Genomic DNA, 18,417 nt, shown 5'->3' on the forward strand with positions numbered 1-18,417 from the left:
ATGGGTTTCTTCCTCCATTTCTCAAGTGTAAGTACGTGCGATTAAAGTTGCTTCGTTGACTCTAGCTTGCAAATGTATTTAGTTGTGATTTGTTACTTGTAACCGCGTGTACTGTATCAGGTTAACTGGCTATATTCTCCTATCGCGTGCAAAGTCACGTTAAAAACGCGACGCGTGCTGCTTTGTTAACGGAGCTCCGTGGAAGAGGAGTAGTGTGCGTGTCTGTGTGTGCGTGCGCTGTCGTCCGGAGGTGTGTGTGTTTGTGTGTGTGTGTGTGTGTGTGTGTGTGTGTGTGTGTGTGCGTTGTCGTCCGGAGCAGGGTTAAGTGCGAGCGTGTGTGTGTGTGTGTGTGTGTGTGTGTGTGTGTTTGTGTGTGCAATATGTGTGTGTGTGTCTGTGAAAAGAGCAGAGTGAGAAGCTAGGAGATCTCCTCAACTGTTTTTGGAGTTTTTGCTCAAAAAAATAGTTAATCGTCTGAATTTTCAAGTCCATCGTCTGTATTTACATTGACCCACTGGCAGCTAAAATCCACGCCTACACTATCGAGCGTGTATGAACTGTGATTAGTTTTATATTGCTGATTAGCTGTTTGGCATTTCACTCTCTGACTGAAGGCAGTCGACCAATCGCGACAGACTGTCATTGGTCCAATCAGCGCAGATTAGCTTCGCGCTAAGGAGGGGTTTGGGAACAAATGAATCACTGAACGATTCATACAGGAGTTGCTGGGATAATTAGGTAAAAATAAATGCAGATTATAAGTGTTTTTTGACCTTGCATGCATATTAAACTGTTGTTGGAGACCCTTACAACCAAGATATGACCCTATTTCATGTATAATATGGGCTCTTTAAATATCTTGCAAATGTTCATATGATTTATTTAGTTTGTAAAAAAAAAGTTCTGTCTTTTAATAGATATATTAGGAGTCCAACTTTGTTTACCAAACAAGTGGTTCTGATTGGATCTGGATTTTAATCATTAAATAAAAGTGATGATGTGGATGATGATGATGATGATGATGATATTTCATGTTAAGCTATTATTCTCTCAAAACCATTCCACATACATCTGCAGAATGGTTTTGTTCCATTACAAAATTCTTTGCACAAATAGCAAAAAACAAACATACAGATTCTGTTTGGTCCTGCGTTTATACAATTTAAGAATCAATGCAGAATTCTCTTATTCACTTTTCAGGAGTATTCCTTTGGCTTTAGGTCACAGAGAATTGAACCGCCTATTACAGTACAACCCACAGTGCAGGGAAACACCCACGCACTCAAAATCACACCATTAATACAGAATTGATTTCTCGAAAGACTTCTCACCACAGCTCTATTCATAAACTGGATGAAAACAACATTAGAAATATCATACAACAATGAATATAATATAACGTTTTTGGTTCAATAGCTTAAAATAATTAAAGCAGTTTTAGAAAACATGGTGCCGAATATAATATAGTGGCACATTTAAAACAAAAAAAACATGAAAGTCAGAATTCAGAAGTCAAAATCAATTCGGTATGAAGTAGTCCAGATGGTGAAACAATAATTGGAAAGTAAACAGTCAGTATTATGAAATAAATATATTCACAATGTGCCATACTGGTGCATGCGAGATTTTCAAGATGGTGAATTTTTACAAACCACCAACATGTGACATGTTAAACGGGTCAAAGTATGAGCTGGCAGCAGCCATGCCTTCACAGCTTAATGATATGTGCATGGTTAAAAGATCACTCTGAGTTCCTTCACTGGAAAGAGATTTGACAGTGAGCCATGATGGGGAATAGAAATGTGTGACACTCACGCTCCCAATTGGCAGAATATATTCCACATGTAGGGGGAGACATATCATGCAATACAGCCAGAGAGACCCAATTATTTCAGTTGTGTGTGTGCGCGGGTGTGTGCTGCCGAACACGAAAATGACAAGACTGCAAGATGCTCACAGCTCACCATGCCAGAAATGAAAACACAGTTAATGACTGCTCATAAAATGTACAATTATTTCAAAAGATTACATTATAGGAATGCAGCCACGCATGGCGATACACTCGGAAAGAATCATTTCTTGTAATGTAATTGGAAATCTGTTAAAAACGTAACTTCACAATAAAGGAACAGCGCTTCCAAAACTGGTATTTTTAACCAACAAATTGGAGCTGACAGCTAAGCAAATCACTGGGAAACGAAACTGACAGTGTAATACATTCAGCAATTATTCTTAAGATAAAACAAATGGTTCAGGACGGAGCACAGCAGCATTTTATGCATACCAGTCGTCTTAATAATTTAGCTGTCAAGAGTTTATCATCATCGCCAACACATATATATACTGCAAATGTGCAGAGCATTAAAAAAGTTAAAAGGGAAGTTGAATGTGGAGTTCTGAAACCTTTGCTAGTGGCTGCTACTTTATATGTAATGTGAAAGATCAAACATGATTCAATGCCCCAATATATTGACATACATTTAAACTAAAGTAGTAAAAAGTAGTTGAAAATACAGCAATATGGTTCAGCAATACACTGAAAATTCACGGTCACGAAACATCTCCCGGCAATATGTAACTTTTTGATTTAAAAGGCTAATTGATATGAATTTGTATGATATCATTCATTCATTTTCTTGTCGGCTTAGTCCCTTTATTAATCCAGGATCGCCACAGCGGAATGATCCGCCAACTTATTCAGCAAGTTTTTACGCAGCGGATGCCCTTCCAGCCACAACCCATCTCTGGGAAACATCCACACACACACATTCACACACACACTCATACACTACAGAGAATTTAGCCTACCCAATTCACCTGTACCGCATGTCTTTGGATTTTGGGGGAAACCGGAGAACCCGGAGGAAACCCACGAAGGCAGGGAGAACATGTAAACTCCACACAGAAACGCCAACTGAACCGATGATTGAACCAGTGACCCAGCGACCGTCTTGCTGTGAGGCGACAGCACTACCTACTGCGCCACTGCCTCGCCTTTTATGATATCATTCATACAATTTATTATGATTCGCTTATCCCCCAATGACAGTTGGGTTAAGGGGTGGGGTTGGATGCCCCGCCTCCTTTTTAAAATCGTACATTTTCATATGACTAGAGGCCTAACAAAACCTAACATGCTAACGTTTCTTTGCAAAATCAGCGGGAAAGTTCGTATAAAGGAGCGGTCCACGCTTCAGAAAAGATCATTTAAATCATTGTATGTATTTATTATATGTATTTTACTCTCAGTAACAAAATAAACATACAAAAACATCAATAATTGTATTAATATGTATGTCCTGAGCTTTATTTTCTCATTCATGCATCTTTCTTTATCATATCTCTATAACATAAACTTAAGACCCTAAGCTTTTCACTCATCATAACACACGTGCTGCTGATGACATGAAAATAAAAGTGATTTGATTTGACATACAAGTCAATGTGCATATATCCAGTCACATATAATGTCCAGCAAAACTCGGTAAACATTGTTCTAATTAAAATACAGTACTTTTCAGGGCGTGAGCACACAAAAACTTTTGCATGTGGCGATTGTCATAAAACCAGTAAATGAACATGTTGTAAATTCAGCAGCTCCAATCTCTCCACTACAGTGCAAGCTAACATGCCGGCACCCATCCCCCCTCACAAATCAAAAAATATGAATAATATTAAGCTGCTCAAATTATGAAATATATGTTCTTACACTCTTTGAGAATCCGAATATCAGATATGTCGCAATATAATTAGGACGTTACGAGTATATTTGCAGAAAAGAGAAAAACAACAAAGAAATTATACATTAATAAATAATAATGTTCAACTTAATTTGTTTGTTTAAATTCAACACAAATAAATTGTTTACAACCACTTAACGTAAAAAAATTTAGTAAATCCAAGGAATGATCTCTGATTAATTTTTTTCAGTGTATAGATATATACAGGTATGGGGGAGTCAGTGAGAAGATTTAAAACTTGCGTGCCAATAGCACCAAGATGAGCTAAACATTTTTAAAGTGGGGTGCATCGCATCCATTTGATTTAACCAACCAAAAAACCTTCTTCGTGTTAAAAAAATAAATAAATAAATAAACAAATCGGCCAACAGACTTTCATACACAACAGAGGAAGTCAAGAAATGTCTTGTTACAAGCTGTTCACACATTCACATCAACAACAAAAAGGTCATTAACATATGACAACTCTTACATGCAGTGCCTTTTTTTAATCAACAGTAGCAATCTGGCTCTCCGGGACAGAAAAAAAAAAACACTTCCCCAAGTTCATTCCATATCTACAATTTTATAAATCATACTTTCTGTCAGAATAAAATTCCTACGCTCCTCAATTCCACTCTGCAGGGAGTCGGTTCATCTCCCTCCCAAGGATGGATCGCTTCCCGTTGAGGGGGAAAAAGGTCTGGCAAGCGCACAGAAGAATAGAGGCGGAAAGGAAGGCGGCCCCCACCGACATCTAAGCCATACCTTGCCTGAGGAGGGCTTAAACGCTGTGGTTTTCTGTGCATATGGAAGATAAGACACAAACACAAAACTAACTCCTGGCCAGGCCCAGTCAATGAGCGGAGTGCAAAGTTAAAAGGCTTACAGGAGTCTCAGGAAAAGATGCCCACAGGCAAACATGTTGACCTGATCATTATGGGCCCACAAAAAAAAAAAAAAAAAAGCAGAGTGGCACAGATGAAAGGCACATCAGCGCTAAAAAACATTAAAGACATGTCAGGAACAATATTTAGTGCAACAATAGATGTTTTCACTTTATTCTTGGTCATTGTTTCATGTTTCACTCAACGTCACGGTTGGTTTTTCCAAAACCATATGAGTTTGTCTTGTGTGAAATTTTGAATGTACAGGCTGTTTTTTGTTCATGTAGTTACAATAACTGGGCAGCAGAGCATTCAAGCCTCAAAATGGATACAAAGCACTATAAAAGTGGTCCATATGACTCTTTATCTGCTGGAAATGTTGACATCTGCTCTGGCTTATTTTGGCACTTTCATCAGAAAACCAATAATGTCCGGTTTGGGAGCAAAACGCTCTTTAAAATCATTGATGCTCTTTAAAAGGGTTGATTGAACCAGTCTCACAAAATCATTAACAAATCTGAATAATTCAGCTTTAGGACGAAGGATTTTCAGTCACAAATGCTGTCCTTAAAATATACAGTTATGAATCTTTGTGAACATAAACAATCAGTACATTCTTGTTTTGCGATTTAACGGAAAACAGTGATACGGGATAGGAAAGTCATGAGGGTGAGCAAATTATGGAATTTGAATGTTGGCTCAACTAATCCATGGAAACTAGACTATTTTAAGTCACAAATGAGGTCCATTAAATAGAATTCAAATAATTAATTTAATATTAAAATTTATCATCAGTAAGTTCCTGCTAATGAGCATTCAAGTTCTAGTGTGGTTCTTTCAATAGTAAGTAGGGACTGCAGTGCAAGAGTCAATAAATATTTAACAATAACATAAAACTTTAAGCACCCACTGTGTGTATATGTATGTGCTTTGCAGACCAAATAACACAAAGCAAGTACAAGAAGAGTTAAAGATATACAGATATAAACCAAATATAACTCCACTGGAATGTATCACAAAATAATTTTCAGCTCAAGTACAATAGAAATAGCTTTTTTGCTTACTGAGGTATAAAAATATATTTTTTCAAAAATATAGATTGAGAATTTTTTAAATAAAATACAAACATGTATATCTTGGATGTGCTAAAGAAGCAGGATTTTTTTAAATTTAATATGTTGAATAAAACCATTTAGATTGTAATAAGCATATATGGATACGTTCACCTTTAAACATTAACAGTGGGTTTAAGCAACAGCATTAGACTAATAAAAACAGTAAATTGTTAACTAAAGATTTGAGTTGGACTGGATCAACTGTATCAGTGAGCGGTTGATTATAATTCAGACAAACCCATTTAACGTGTTAACTGAAAAGAGTCAGTAATCAAAAACAATCAATTACTCTTTATATTTGGAATAGTGTTGTCAAAAGTATTGATTTTGGTAGCAATCAATACTGAAATATTAAAATTGTCCATATCCCGCTAACATTTGACTGCTGTTGAACATGTTCCTAAATGCTGCTGAGAGGCCATTGTGTTCACGTACTCAACAGATGCAACAGTGATTGGCTCTGAAGGTAATCATTTCATCCTTCACCGCTAAGTACAAAACACATACACAAACACTGGAACATTTGAAAGCCGCATCTATCAGCTGATCAATCTATGAAATAGTTGTTGTTGTTTTTTAAAAGTCAGTATTAATTGGTACCAAAGTTTAAACTTTTGACAAGCCTAATTTGGAAGCTATTAACAAATAAATTAACTAATAATAAATACAAATTGTAAAGCCTAGAGTGGATAACTGATCTTAATCTGCCTTGTCACAAAATCTATAATGCCTCTTTTTTCAGTACAAAAACAACTTCTACACTGCCACAATATGGTTTTTCTACTTGCATAAAAGAATCTAAAGCTCACATCTGATATGTGGACACATCATGTGGAAGGCACCCAGTGAATGGAAAATGCATTTTCTCATCAGGCCAATTAAGATAACATTAAAAACGTCAGTGGCGATAACCTTGTTGTAAGTGCATCAACACATGCACAGTGATCCAAGTTGAAGTCCCGGCTTGAGGTCCTATACCAATTCCCCCCTCTCTTTGCTACCCATGCTTTCCTTTCCATTCTGTTCATTGTTCTATTAATAAAAGGCAAATTTTCAAAAATACACAAATCCAGCTCGTCAATTAAAAAATGCACAAAACACACAAATCCAATTCATCAGTTAAAAAAAAATAAACAAATCCAATTCGTCAATTCAAAACATGATTCAAAAATACACAAATCCAATTCATCAATTCAAAACATGATTCAAAAATACACAAATCCAATTCGTCAATTTAATTCACGATTCAAAAATACACAAATCCAATTCATCAATTCAAAACATGATTCAAAAATACACAAATCCAATTCATCAATTTAATTCACGATTCAAAAATACACAAATCCAATTCATCAATTCAAAACATGATTCAAAAATACACAAATCCAATTCGTCAATTTAATTCACTATTCAAAAATACACAAATCCAATTCATCAACTCAAAACATGATTCAAAAATACACAAATCCAATTCGTCAATTTAATTCACGATTCAAAAATACACAAATCCAATTCATCAATTCAAAACATGATTCAAAAATACACAAATCCAATTCATCAATTCAAAACATGATTCAAAAATACACAAATCCAATTCATCAATTCAAAACATGATTCAAAAATACACAAATCCAATTCGTCAATTTAATTCACGATTCAAAAATACACAAATCCAATTCATCAATTCAAAGGTCGATTCAAAAAAACACAAATCCAATTCGTCAATTCAAATCACGATTCAAAAATACACAAATCCAATTTGAAAACTTAAATCATGATTTAAAAATACACAAATCCAAATAATCAATTCATAACAGGATTCAAAAATGCACAAATCCAATTTGTAAATTCAAAACATGATTGTAAATACACAAATTCAACTTGTAAACTCAAAAGATGATTTAAAAATACACAAATCCAATTCATCTATTCAAATTACGATTCAAAAATAGAAAAATCCAATTCGTCAATTCAAAAAACGATTCTAAAAAAAACACAAATACAATTCGTCAATTCTAAACATGATTAAAAAAAATACACAAATCCAACTTATAAATTCAAAACACGATTCAAAACTATGCAAATCCAATTTGCAAATTCAAAACATGATTCAAAAACACACAAATCCAATTAGTCAATTCAAACCACGATTCTAAAATACACAAATCCAATTCGCCAATCAATAACACGATTCAAAAATATACAAATCCAATTCGTAAATTTAATACTGAATTCATAATATATACAAATCCAATTCATTTGCCGAAAATATTTATGATTTTTACTTGTGAATCCACGAATTGTGTCTTGTATTTATTGGCATTTATAAATTGGATTTTGTATGTGTGAACTGTGCTGTGCATGTATGAATTTTATGTTGGAAATGTTTTATTTTTGCGACTGATCGAGCCTCAAATTTAATAAGATAAATCTCGATTGGATAATTACCAAGGACACAGAAAAGAAAAAAAAATCTTTTGAATGCTACATTTCTCCCGGTTATTGTTGCTATGATAGAGGTACATATCCTTTATGAAGGAAGCAGAAGCTGCAGCAGAAAATTCGGATGAAGGATGATGTTATTTTAAGCTCTTCCAGCAATTGGGCTCAAGTGTGGTGTCAAATCTTGTGAATTCAGAGACATACTGGCATGGACCACTGATGTAATCATACGGTCTTGTTTTATCATTCCCTCTTTTATATCCTCACCAATAAAAAAGCCAGATAAATCAAGTAAGCACAAAAATACATAAGTGTGTAGGCAGCCGTTTCCCATGGTGTATATTTGAGCGGGATGCCTAATTGACTCAGTCAATGTTTGTGTGTCTGGCTCAAAAACTAGAAATAGCTGCATTTTTAACGGCAAAATGGTGATGTAGGAACTCGTCGTCAAGCAAATGCTAGACAGTTATAAAGATTTGAGAGAATACCTGGCATAGATGGTGCAGGTGAAACGAATGTCTATGTTCCACTCCATTTATTTGGGTTTGTTGCCCCCCTATTCCTGCGCTAGCACAAAATATCAGGTTTCCAAGGCTACACAGCATGCCTGCTAATCATGGCTGTTCGCTCCCTTTATACAAGCCCAAAAAAAACACTTTTCACCTTTGTTTACATGTCCAGGTAGCCACCATTTCTAAAATTGGGAAACAACACATGCCAGGTCCTTGAAAGCATCAAACAAAAGACTTTAAAAGGGATAGTCTAACAAAAATGTAAATTTGGTCTGTATTTACTCTACCTATGCAGCTTTCTTTCTTGAATTTTTATTTCAAAGATTAACATTTTACAAATTCTTAAATATATGCACTTTGGGTGTATTTAGATCATTTAAAACTATCTAATTTTCTATCTATTTGAATAAAAAAAACTTGCCATAATGCATTAGAATAATCAAGACTTGTCAAATAACACTTATATACCATTGCTCTTTTGTTCATTTTGATTGCTTTTATTGTCTGAAATGTCAGCTGAGTTTAGTCATTTTCAAGAGACGGCTAAAGATTCTTTTTTTTTGCCAACACTCGACCTACCATTACTATTTTATTTTCTACACTCTCTAAAAAATTGATTAGGTCTTCAAAGCCTAGCATATTCTATTTAATTATATGCTTTTTTTATTTTCATGTTTCTTTTTAAAATTCTCTGAAATTCTAACATAAACACTCCTTATTTATTTATTATTGTATTTATCCTCTATTCATTCTACTATAATATAACATAACACCTAATTTAATATTATGTTTGCTGCTAGATATATTTACTAGCCATCCTGTGAAAATTTTATATTTAAAAAAAGTATTAGAGCAAGAATATTTTTGAAGAAATATTTTAGAGAAAAGTCCCATTTGTTTTAGTTTGGCTGGAATAAAATAAAAATGAAATAAAATAAAATCCATAAAATAAAAATGACATTTTGAAAAAAAATGTATATTGCTAAGATCAAATTTATTAGCCACCTTAAAGATGCAGTATGTAAGTTTGACACCCAGTAGTTGAACCAGGTATTGCACACCTGGTTTAAAAAGCACGCAAGCACAGGTTGCCAGATTGACGACATTAACAGGAGTGTGCCTGACTGTGGAGACTAAAGGCTGATTAAAGACTAGTTTTAGTCGTGTTTTAAATAAAAAGCATCGGCATTCGATAGAAGGAATGTTTTTCATATTAAAAGGAGTTTTTGTTCTAACCAAAACTTTAAATTTATATATTAGAAACGGCTTCTATTTCTCACAGGTAAACAACAGAAAACTGACAATGATCACCTCAGGTACACTTTGTGTGCTTTATTCAGTGTTAAATGCGAATAATGTGAGTTTGAATGACATTTTACATTAAATTTATTGCTATACACTGAAAGCAGCAGCAGATAGTTTACCTCAGATCTTGGAAATAAAGTGGTTGAAATTGAACTTTAGAACTGTGACTCAATAGCCAACACATATTACTGATTTAGCTTCTACATTCAACATTGTTATAAAGGTTTAATATGCATTAAATAGATTATATAGCTTACAATTTTATTGGAGTGCAGTAAGTGCACTATTCTGTGCTTCTGACTGTATTTAAATTTCTGACACGTTTTGTTTGGCCAAATTGCTTATCACTGTGTATCTCATAATGTAGCATGTTGTTAGGACACAGGGTTACAATGTAACCTGCTCACCTAATGTTTACGTTAGTAAGATTTATAATTTTTGCTAATTAATAACCACCTCATGTGGAATTCTGAATCTGTGTCTCATTTCAGAGGCTGTTACTGTCCATCGGAGGTTGCATTTCGGTTGCAGACGCATACTTTTACAGCCTTCGTGAATGAATAAATCAAATACGCTGTTTTCCACGAAGACAATGCAAATGCTGAAATATAATTGATTAAACTGGCATTTGAGCGGGTTAAATGACCAAAACAATGACAGCTGTTCCAGCACCTAACCCACATTTTTAAAGCAGAACATCTGAATTCATTCTTGTTTATCTGAAAAACAATGCTGTTCACTTAGCATGTTTCTTAAATATTTGCAAACATACGCTATTTTTATTATTTAGAAGAGTCAAACTCTTGCATACAGCACCTTTAAGAATGTTTTTTATTTTTGATTGGCTACAGAAAAAACACTGTTGTCAAATGGCTTACCAATTTAAGCCTTTGATTTGCACTTGAGACTAATATTTTGAGAAATAACTAGTAAAAATGATGTACATTCATCATGGCAAAGACAAAAGAAATAAGTTATTAAAACTATGTATAAAAATCTTCTCTCTTAATCAGAATTTGGAAAATATCTGAAAAATAATAAACATTTCATAGGAAGACTAATAATCTTATACTCAACTTGTGTGTTTTACACCCTAAAGAAAGTCATTTGGAACACACAAGTAAACAAATTAAACAAACACAAAATTTCCATTTCTTACGAGACAAGCTGTTTTTTTGTATTTCATACAAAAAAGCTGTTTACCTATATTTTAAATCCAAAAGACGAGACCTTCTGTAACTGTGAGAACGGTTCAGGGAAGCGCATAACCCTGCGAGAGACAAGCAGGCAACATGTAATCTACAACAGCTGTGAACGAGGAAACATCCAACACTACCCAAGGCTTCAAACACAAAACAAGAAGACAAGAACGACTTGCTGCCACGGAACACAACACACCCTCTAAAGTAAAGAGTTTTGGAGAACTCAATGAGTGTGTGTTTGTGTGTGTGTGTGAGTGTGTGTAAGCAGCTGTTCCTTTAGGGGCAGTTTGGTGAGACTGTTGGTATTAAACTGTCAAACACAAGCCTGTCTGTGCGCAAGGTTTCCCTCTAACTTCCCCTCAGCTCGTCTCGACACCGGCTAACGCTGATCAAAGCCCTGAGGAGGGGGGGAAGGAGGGGGCTGGCGTAGCCTCCTGGGACCCCAAATAATAAGCCTGACTGTTTACCTTACAAGCGCACCATAAATTCTAGGTCTAAGAAAGCAGGTTTCTGTATCCATCCCCTCCACCGAGAGTCCTGTTGTGAATTAGGAGGCAACGTGCGGTGTTTACTAAAATTTATTTCTCATGGCGTCCTAGAAAATGGAAATATCCAAAGAGTTTATTCAGCACAGTTTTTATACATGCTGGGTTTAATTATGACTAAAATTTCTATTTTGTCAAATTTGAAAGGAAATCTATTGTTGTTAACAAAGTACAAGGGGTTTAAAGGGATAGTTCCCCCAAAATTGAACATGAACTTATCTCTGTCATGTTCTTTTAAACCTTTAAGAGTTTCTTTCTTTCTTTCTTTCTAAATGCAAAAGAAGATATTCTGAAGAATGCTAGGCAGTAAGGAAAAAATTACTGAAAAGTCAATGGATGTCAGGTACCAGCAGTTTTCAAATTATCTTCTTTTGTGTTCAAAAATTCAAACAGAGGGGTATTGCACAAAAGTGGAATCACGAAAGTCAGGATAACAGAAAAAGCCTGGCTTTACCTAGTTTAATCGGGTCCTCTGGCTCCTTATTTGTTTCACGTGTGCTGATCCAAGGTGAGAACAAATCGCTATGTCAAGCCCGGTGTAGATAGCCAGAATAATGCACATTTGCGGCATTTGTTAACAGACCACAGGATCAATCACAGAATGAATGACTCAAATATGGATAAAACCTGATGTGAGCCAATCAGGTAACGAGTTAAAAAGTGCCTCTCTTGCTTACCAATCAGAGAACTCCTATTACTTTCATTCAGTGAATTAACAGAAACATATAAGGGGAGACGTATTAACAAATTAAGAAGCTGATTACACACTGCCTTTTTTGTTGATAAGAAAAAAAAAAAAAGAAGTGCACTGCGCTTTTTTGTCGCTAGAAAACAACTGAATCAGCTGACTATTGTGCGCGAGTGTTGCTGTTGATATTAATATAATTTTACAATTTAATAATGTTGTCATACAGCTCCGGATAACTCAAAACAGCAACCACAAGTCTCTCCTTCACCTTCAAAAGTCTCAAAGTGTGTCCCAAATCGCGTACTTATGCACTATTCAATGCCATATTGTAGTATAAATAGTGCAAGTAGTGCATTCACACTGAAAACTCAAAATATAATAAGCGCACTTTAATTGCTCGGATGACGCACTTATTCAACCGGTAAAAAAAAGTGTGGAATGATGGACACTGCACGCACTCAATAACCGCTTTGCTCAGGTAGCGGTAGGGGCGGAGCTTTCGGGCACATGTTGGAAACCTTTATTTATTTTAGATTGTGAAAGCAAAGCAAAATTTTCCTACAAAAGTGGTTATAGCGCCTTCTGATTGCGAAATGAGGTTATATTCATGGCAGGTAATATTTGGTAATTTGGTCATTTATTTCAGTAATTTGGAAACCGTCAAACGTCATGGGAAATGGTTTGAATTTCCGCTTGGTAAAAAAAAATTTGTGTTCCATTTGGGATGACACTACATACATATACTATGCTGCTGAGTTTGTAAGTGCATAAGTACATAGTTCATAAGTGCAATGTATAGTGTGCCATTTGGGATGCAGCAGGCTTCTTGACAACATAAACACTGCTGTCACCTCAACAGAAACCCACCTCTGCTTTCATTTGATTGGACAATGAAACATACGCGATTGATGTAACTCGCTTTTCCGTTTAGAGTTTACTTTTTTCAACTGCGAGCACAGTGCGCAAGGGCAAAAACGCAAAGCGCAGCAGGTGGTTAAAATGCAAGGCGCGCAGGGCGCATAAGCAGCACGCACAATGCTCACAGCTATTAGTAATTCATTGAAAAATTTGCCTCTCAACACAAACAAGCGCTTTCAGTGTGATCAATCCCTAAAACGTACACTTTGTCTTTAATGTGACAAGTGGACATTCATGCTACTAATTAATTCAAAGTAAAGATTATATCAAACGTTTTCCCAATATTTCAGATCTATTTTTTGCGTTTAGTTTATTTTATCAATTTTTTTTATCTTCATCTATATCTATCTATCTATCTATCTATCTATCTATATATATATATATATATATATATATATATATATATATATATATATATATATATATACACACGTATACATATAGCTTTCACTTAGGATTTTTCTGTCTAATTGAGTCTATTTAAATCTATTAAATTATGTTTCATCATCATCAGCAATAAAAATATATAAAAATATACTATATTATTTAAATTGTCTAGTGTGTAATTTTTTTGCAATATCTCGTTTGACATTAAATGCATTATCTTTCTATACCTAAAGATGTTAGGTGAACTAAGCCTTATTTTAATAAATATAAAACTATTAAATAAAAGTTTTATTTATATGCACCAATAATATTGTCTATATTCACTGAGAAATTGATCAATATTTTCATTTTTTAAAGGTGCACTGTATATGTATTTTTTCTCTAATCATTCAATCCTTTAAATGACTTAAACCATCTTCCCTGAGTTAACATTTTGATATATTATAAACAAGAAAAAAAAATTAGAGACCTTAGGAAGTACTACTAATTTGTCAACATACTTTTAAAGGGGGTGTATTATTAAAATCTCTAAAAGCTGCTGTCATAAGGTAGGATTTATGTGAGGTTAAGTATCCCCCCCATTGCTTTTGCATTTTTTTTTCAACAGCCCCAGCAAGAAATTTGTCAAAAAAACAGGGGAGAGAGCTAGAAGTTCAAGCAAACCCTACATTTAGTGAACTTCTAAGTCATGCAAGAGCTTCAGGAGCTTGTAGTTTCTAAATAAGCTCTAACCCCTTGATTTACAGTCAGACTTAATGTTTTGAGAAAACAAATACAGCGGGGGAGATTTTCACCACACACATACAGCCTGAGAGCTCTTCGATCTTCAGATCTTGCGTAAATACAAGCACTCGGTGGCATAAATCAAACCTGCGGTGGTGGACGTGGTTCTACAACGCAAGGCAATGAGGGAAAATATTAGCATACGTTTGAAGCCATGCATCTTGAGCTGTCCACAGAAGCAAAACAAACTTAAAGTCACTCAGTGCAATTTTCCAATCTCTGTGGCTGGATTTCCCACCACAGCAATAAAACACGGTCTTGGAAGGCTTCGCATAAATAAGATGTTAAATCAAAACAATTTAGCTGCAGTTCTGTCATGCAAGAATGCAAGGATTTACGCAAAAAATGGACCAACAATAAGGGAAAACAGTTGGCTGGAACAAAGAAGATCTAACAACTGTTCTCAATAAAGTGCAAATGCTGGCCAGCGTTCTTAGCGCTGTATAATAATGACAGTGACTTTCTCCAGCAGTTATCCCCTGCACGTCACAGCAAACTCAGCTCAAAACACTTCAGGCGATGGGGAGGAAACCAGCAAATATTTTAATTAATTCCTTCCAAGGCTTTCATCAACCGCTACTCCTACATTCCTCCTTTCAGACCACCAGACGCTTCCTTTTCCCCCCCTCGCTCTCGCTGTCCTCTTGTTAGTGTTGTCTAATAATAGTATATGTGAGCTATAATAACTAGATGTGGCATTATGAATGAAGTAACACAGAGTAGAACATCGGTTTGGCATTTAAGAACGAGAAATCCCTGTTATGCATGGAAAACCTTCCTCCTGAGGTAACTGCAGAAATGATAACGATGGAAAACTAAAACAGAAGGTAACATTTAACATAAAAGCCATAGATAGATAGATAGATAGATAGATAGATAGATAGATAGATAGATAGATAGATAGATAGATAGATAGATAGATAGATAGATAGATAGATAGATAGATAGATAGATAGATAGATAGGTTTGAGGTTGTAACACTTTTACAAGACAGCAGAACAAAGCACAGTGTGCATGGCCATATTTACAAGTAAGAAATGCCCATGTTTAGCTTTTTAAATGGAAAATGTCCAAAATAAAAACACAGTAAGTGGACTGGGGCATACAAACGTATATATTACATAAATATCAAACAAATGAAGCAAAAAGGAAACAAACATAAAAGTACAAACTTTTCAAGAAAATAACAAAAAAAAATCACGTTTTTTCTGTATCCCACGATCAAAACGTACATTTAAGAGCTGTAGCTAAGGTGACAGTGTTTTAACATAACACAAAGACTATCAGGGGTTAAATAAACCTACAATTCAACCCAACTAATAGAATTAAATGACGTTTGAGCACGTTTACGTTTGTAAACTTTAAAGCGGTCGCGCGCTCTTGAACGTGGTATACACAAAGGAGAACCAAATCATCCACATATATCCAAGTAAACGCTGAACATGTAATACACGATCTCCAAACACTGACAACCACTTTTTGTCCTTGCCTACAGTCCACCGCAAATCCTCAGACATTTCCTCAGTGCATCAAGTAGCCAAGGTGCATTCATTGAGCATCACACATCACTGCAGCTCTTTCTTTTCCAAGAGAAATTGCGATAATATTTGAAAATAAATCGCTTTACGCACCTCTTTTTGGTCTCGGGAAACTTTCGTGTAGATGAAAGACGACTTTCTCCACAAAATGCTGAATGTTGCTGTGCTCCGGTCCGCGGACAAACACCATCCAGTCGTGCGTAAAACCTTCAACGGTGGGTTTCTTTCGGACCTGGGCACGATGACCGAGTTCCAGTTTCACCTGAACGGCACCCTGAAATGCCCAAGCGTTCACTTTATAAACACGCCGCCAATTATTCAATATAAAACAGGCAATCTCAGGGAATGCACATTAAAGTCGCACAAATAAAAAAAAATAATGAATCAACGATAAAACTGATTAAGTTTGTGATATAGTATTTAATCTTAACATGCCACATAAATGATTATTCTACAAAATGTTATCAGATTTCTTAATATTTGCTATTAGATGTCCTCCTTTTGTTTGAAATCTTTCAAGCGCATCACTTTGCAGACATGCACTAACACTGGAAACGCTCGGACTCTACTAGTTCTACTGTACTTGCATATTCCGGTGGAAATATGGCTGGAAAAGCCTCATATGCGTCTAATCGGCTTTCCAAAGCAGACGAAAGCGAACACAGGCGCCGGAGAGCCAAAAGCATCGCACCGATATAACAGGTAAAGCCCTACTCACCGAACTGGCCATTGTCGAGGCCACGGGATAATGCTATTTCATGGAGAATTTGGTTTATATAAGGACACCGAGGACTGTAGACGCTCGATGGCGGACATGGTCTTTTAATTGAGCTCTCTGAGTTTTCCAAGGCTGAGGAGTAAAGTGAGACGCATGCGCGTGAGTGTCAGCGCGTGCACTCGAGTCGCAGTCGGTGCAGTGCACGAGACGAGCCAATGGCAGCGCGAGCCCGTAAAGAGCCGCTTTTAACCCGTGTAAATCCACCTATTTAGCACTGTAACATCCCAGTTAACGCAGTTCTTAACATGTTGGATTGTTTCGTCTTTGATAAGCTACATCTTTTTTTTTTTTGTATTGTGTAGGATATGCTTTTATGATACCTTTATTTTGTGTGAAATAAATGTTTAGCCTATATATTTATGTTTATTTTATTTATTATCAAATTAGTTTTCAATACAAATCTGACTTTATACAGACAATATATTACATTAGGTAAAATTGTATCAGGCTTACTGTGTGCACTTAATTAATTTAAAATTGTTACTTTTAACAATAAAATTGCTATTTTGTAAGTATAATGTTTATATTTTACATGGTTAAAAAGTTTTTTGTAAGACAAAACTGTAATGTAGGGCCTATGGAAAAAGTGTGTATTGTTGTTTATTATATTAGCTAAACACTGATGTGTAGAAATTAATTCCATAAGGGAGTGTACAATATAATATAATATAATATAATATAATATAATATAATATAATATAATATAATATAATATAATACAATATAATATAATATAATATAATATATAAAATCATAAAAAATCATATAATATAAAATAATATAATATAATATAATATAATATAATATAATATAATATAATATAATATAATATAATATAATATAATATAATATAATATAATACAATACAATATAATAGAATAGAATATAATATATAAAATCATATAATATAATATAATATAATATAATATAATATAATATAATATAATATAATATAATATAATATAATATAATGACACAGTGGCGCAGTAGGTAGTGCTGTTGCTCACAGCAAGAAGGTCGCTGGTTCGAGCCTCGGCTGGGTCAGTTGGCATTTCTGTGTGGAGTTTGCATGTTCTCCCTGTGTTTGCATGGGTTTCCTCCAGGTGCTCCAGTTTCCCCCACAGTCCAAAGACATGTGGAATAGGTGAATTGGGTAGGCTAAATTGTTCGTAGTGTATGAGTGTGAATGAGTGTGTATGGATGTTTCTTTGAGATGGGTTGCGGCTGGAAAGGCATTCGCTGCGTAAAAACATACTGGATAAGTTGGCGGTTCATTCCGCTGTGGCGACCCCGGATTAATAAAGGGACTAAGCAGAAAAGAAATTGTATAAATTAAATATATAATATAATATAATATAATATAATATAATATAATATAATATAATATAATATAATATAATATAATATAATATAATATAATATAATAAAAATACTATAATATAATATAATATAATATAATATAATATAATATAATATAATATAATATAATATAATATAATATAATACAAAATACTGTAATATAAAATACTATACTATAATATAATATAATATAATTTATATTACCGTATCTATTTAGTATAATTTGTCATGATCTCTAT

General features: G+C 34.6%; 1 protein-coding gene across 4 annotated transcripts in view; it reads right to left on the reverse strand.

Moving 5' to 3' along the window:
* Positions 1–18,417, reverse strand: part of mllt3 (MLLT3 super elongation complex subunit) — a 104,820-nt gene that overhangs the window by 83,428 nt on the left and 2,975 nt on the right. For 2 of the 4 annotated variants that reach the window (XM_087259332.1, XM_087259333.1), the window contains exons 1-2: positions 16,760–16,869; positions 16,135–16,315 (exon numbers count right to left, since the gene is read on the reverse strand). In XM_087259332.1, the coding sequence (XP_087115458.1) occupies positions 16,135–16,315; positions 16,760–16,771 (193 nt within the window). In that variant the 5' untranslated portion in view covers positions 16,772–16,869. 4 annotated transcript variants of the gene reach the window in all.

This window comes from Danio rerio, chromosome 7 (assembly GCF_052040795.2).
Source record: "Danio rerio strain M-AB ecotype USA chromosome 7, GRCz13ab, whole genome shotgun sequence".
Lineage (NCBI taxonomy): Eukaryota > Metazoa > Chordata > Actinopteri > Cypriniformes > Danionidae > Danio > Danio rerio.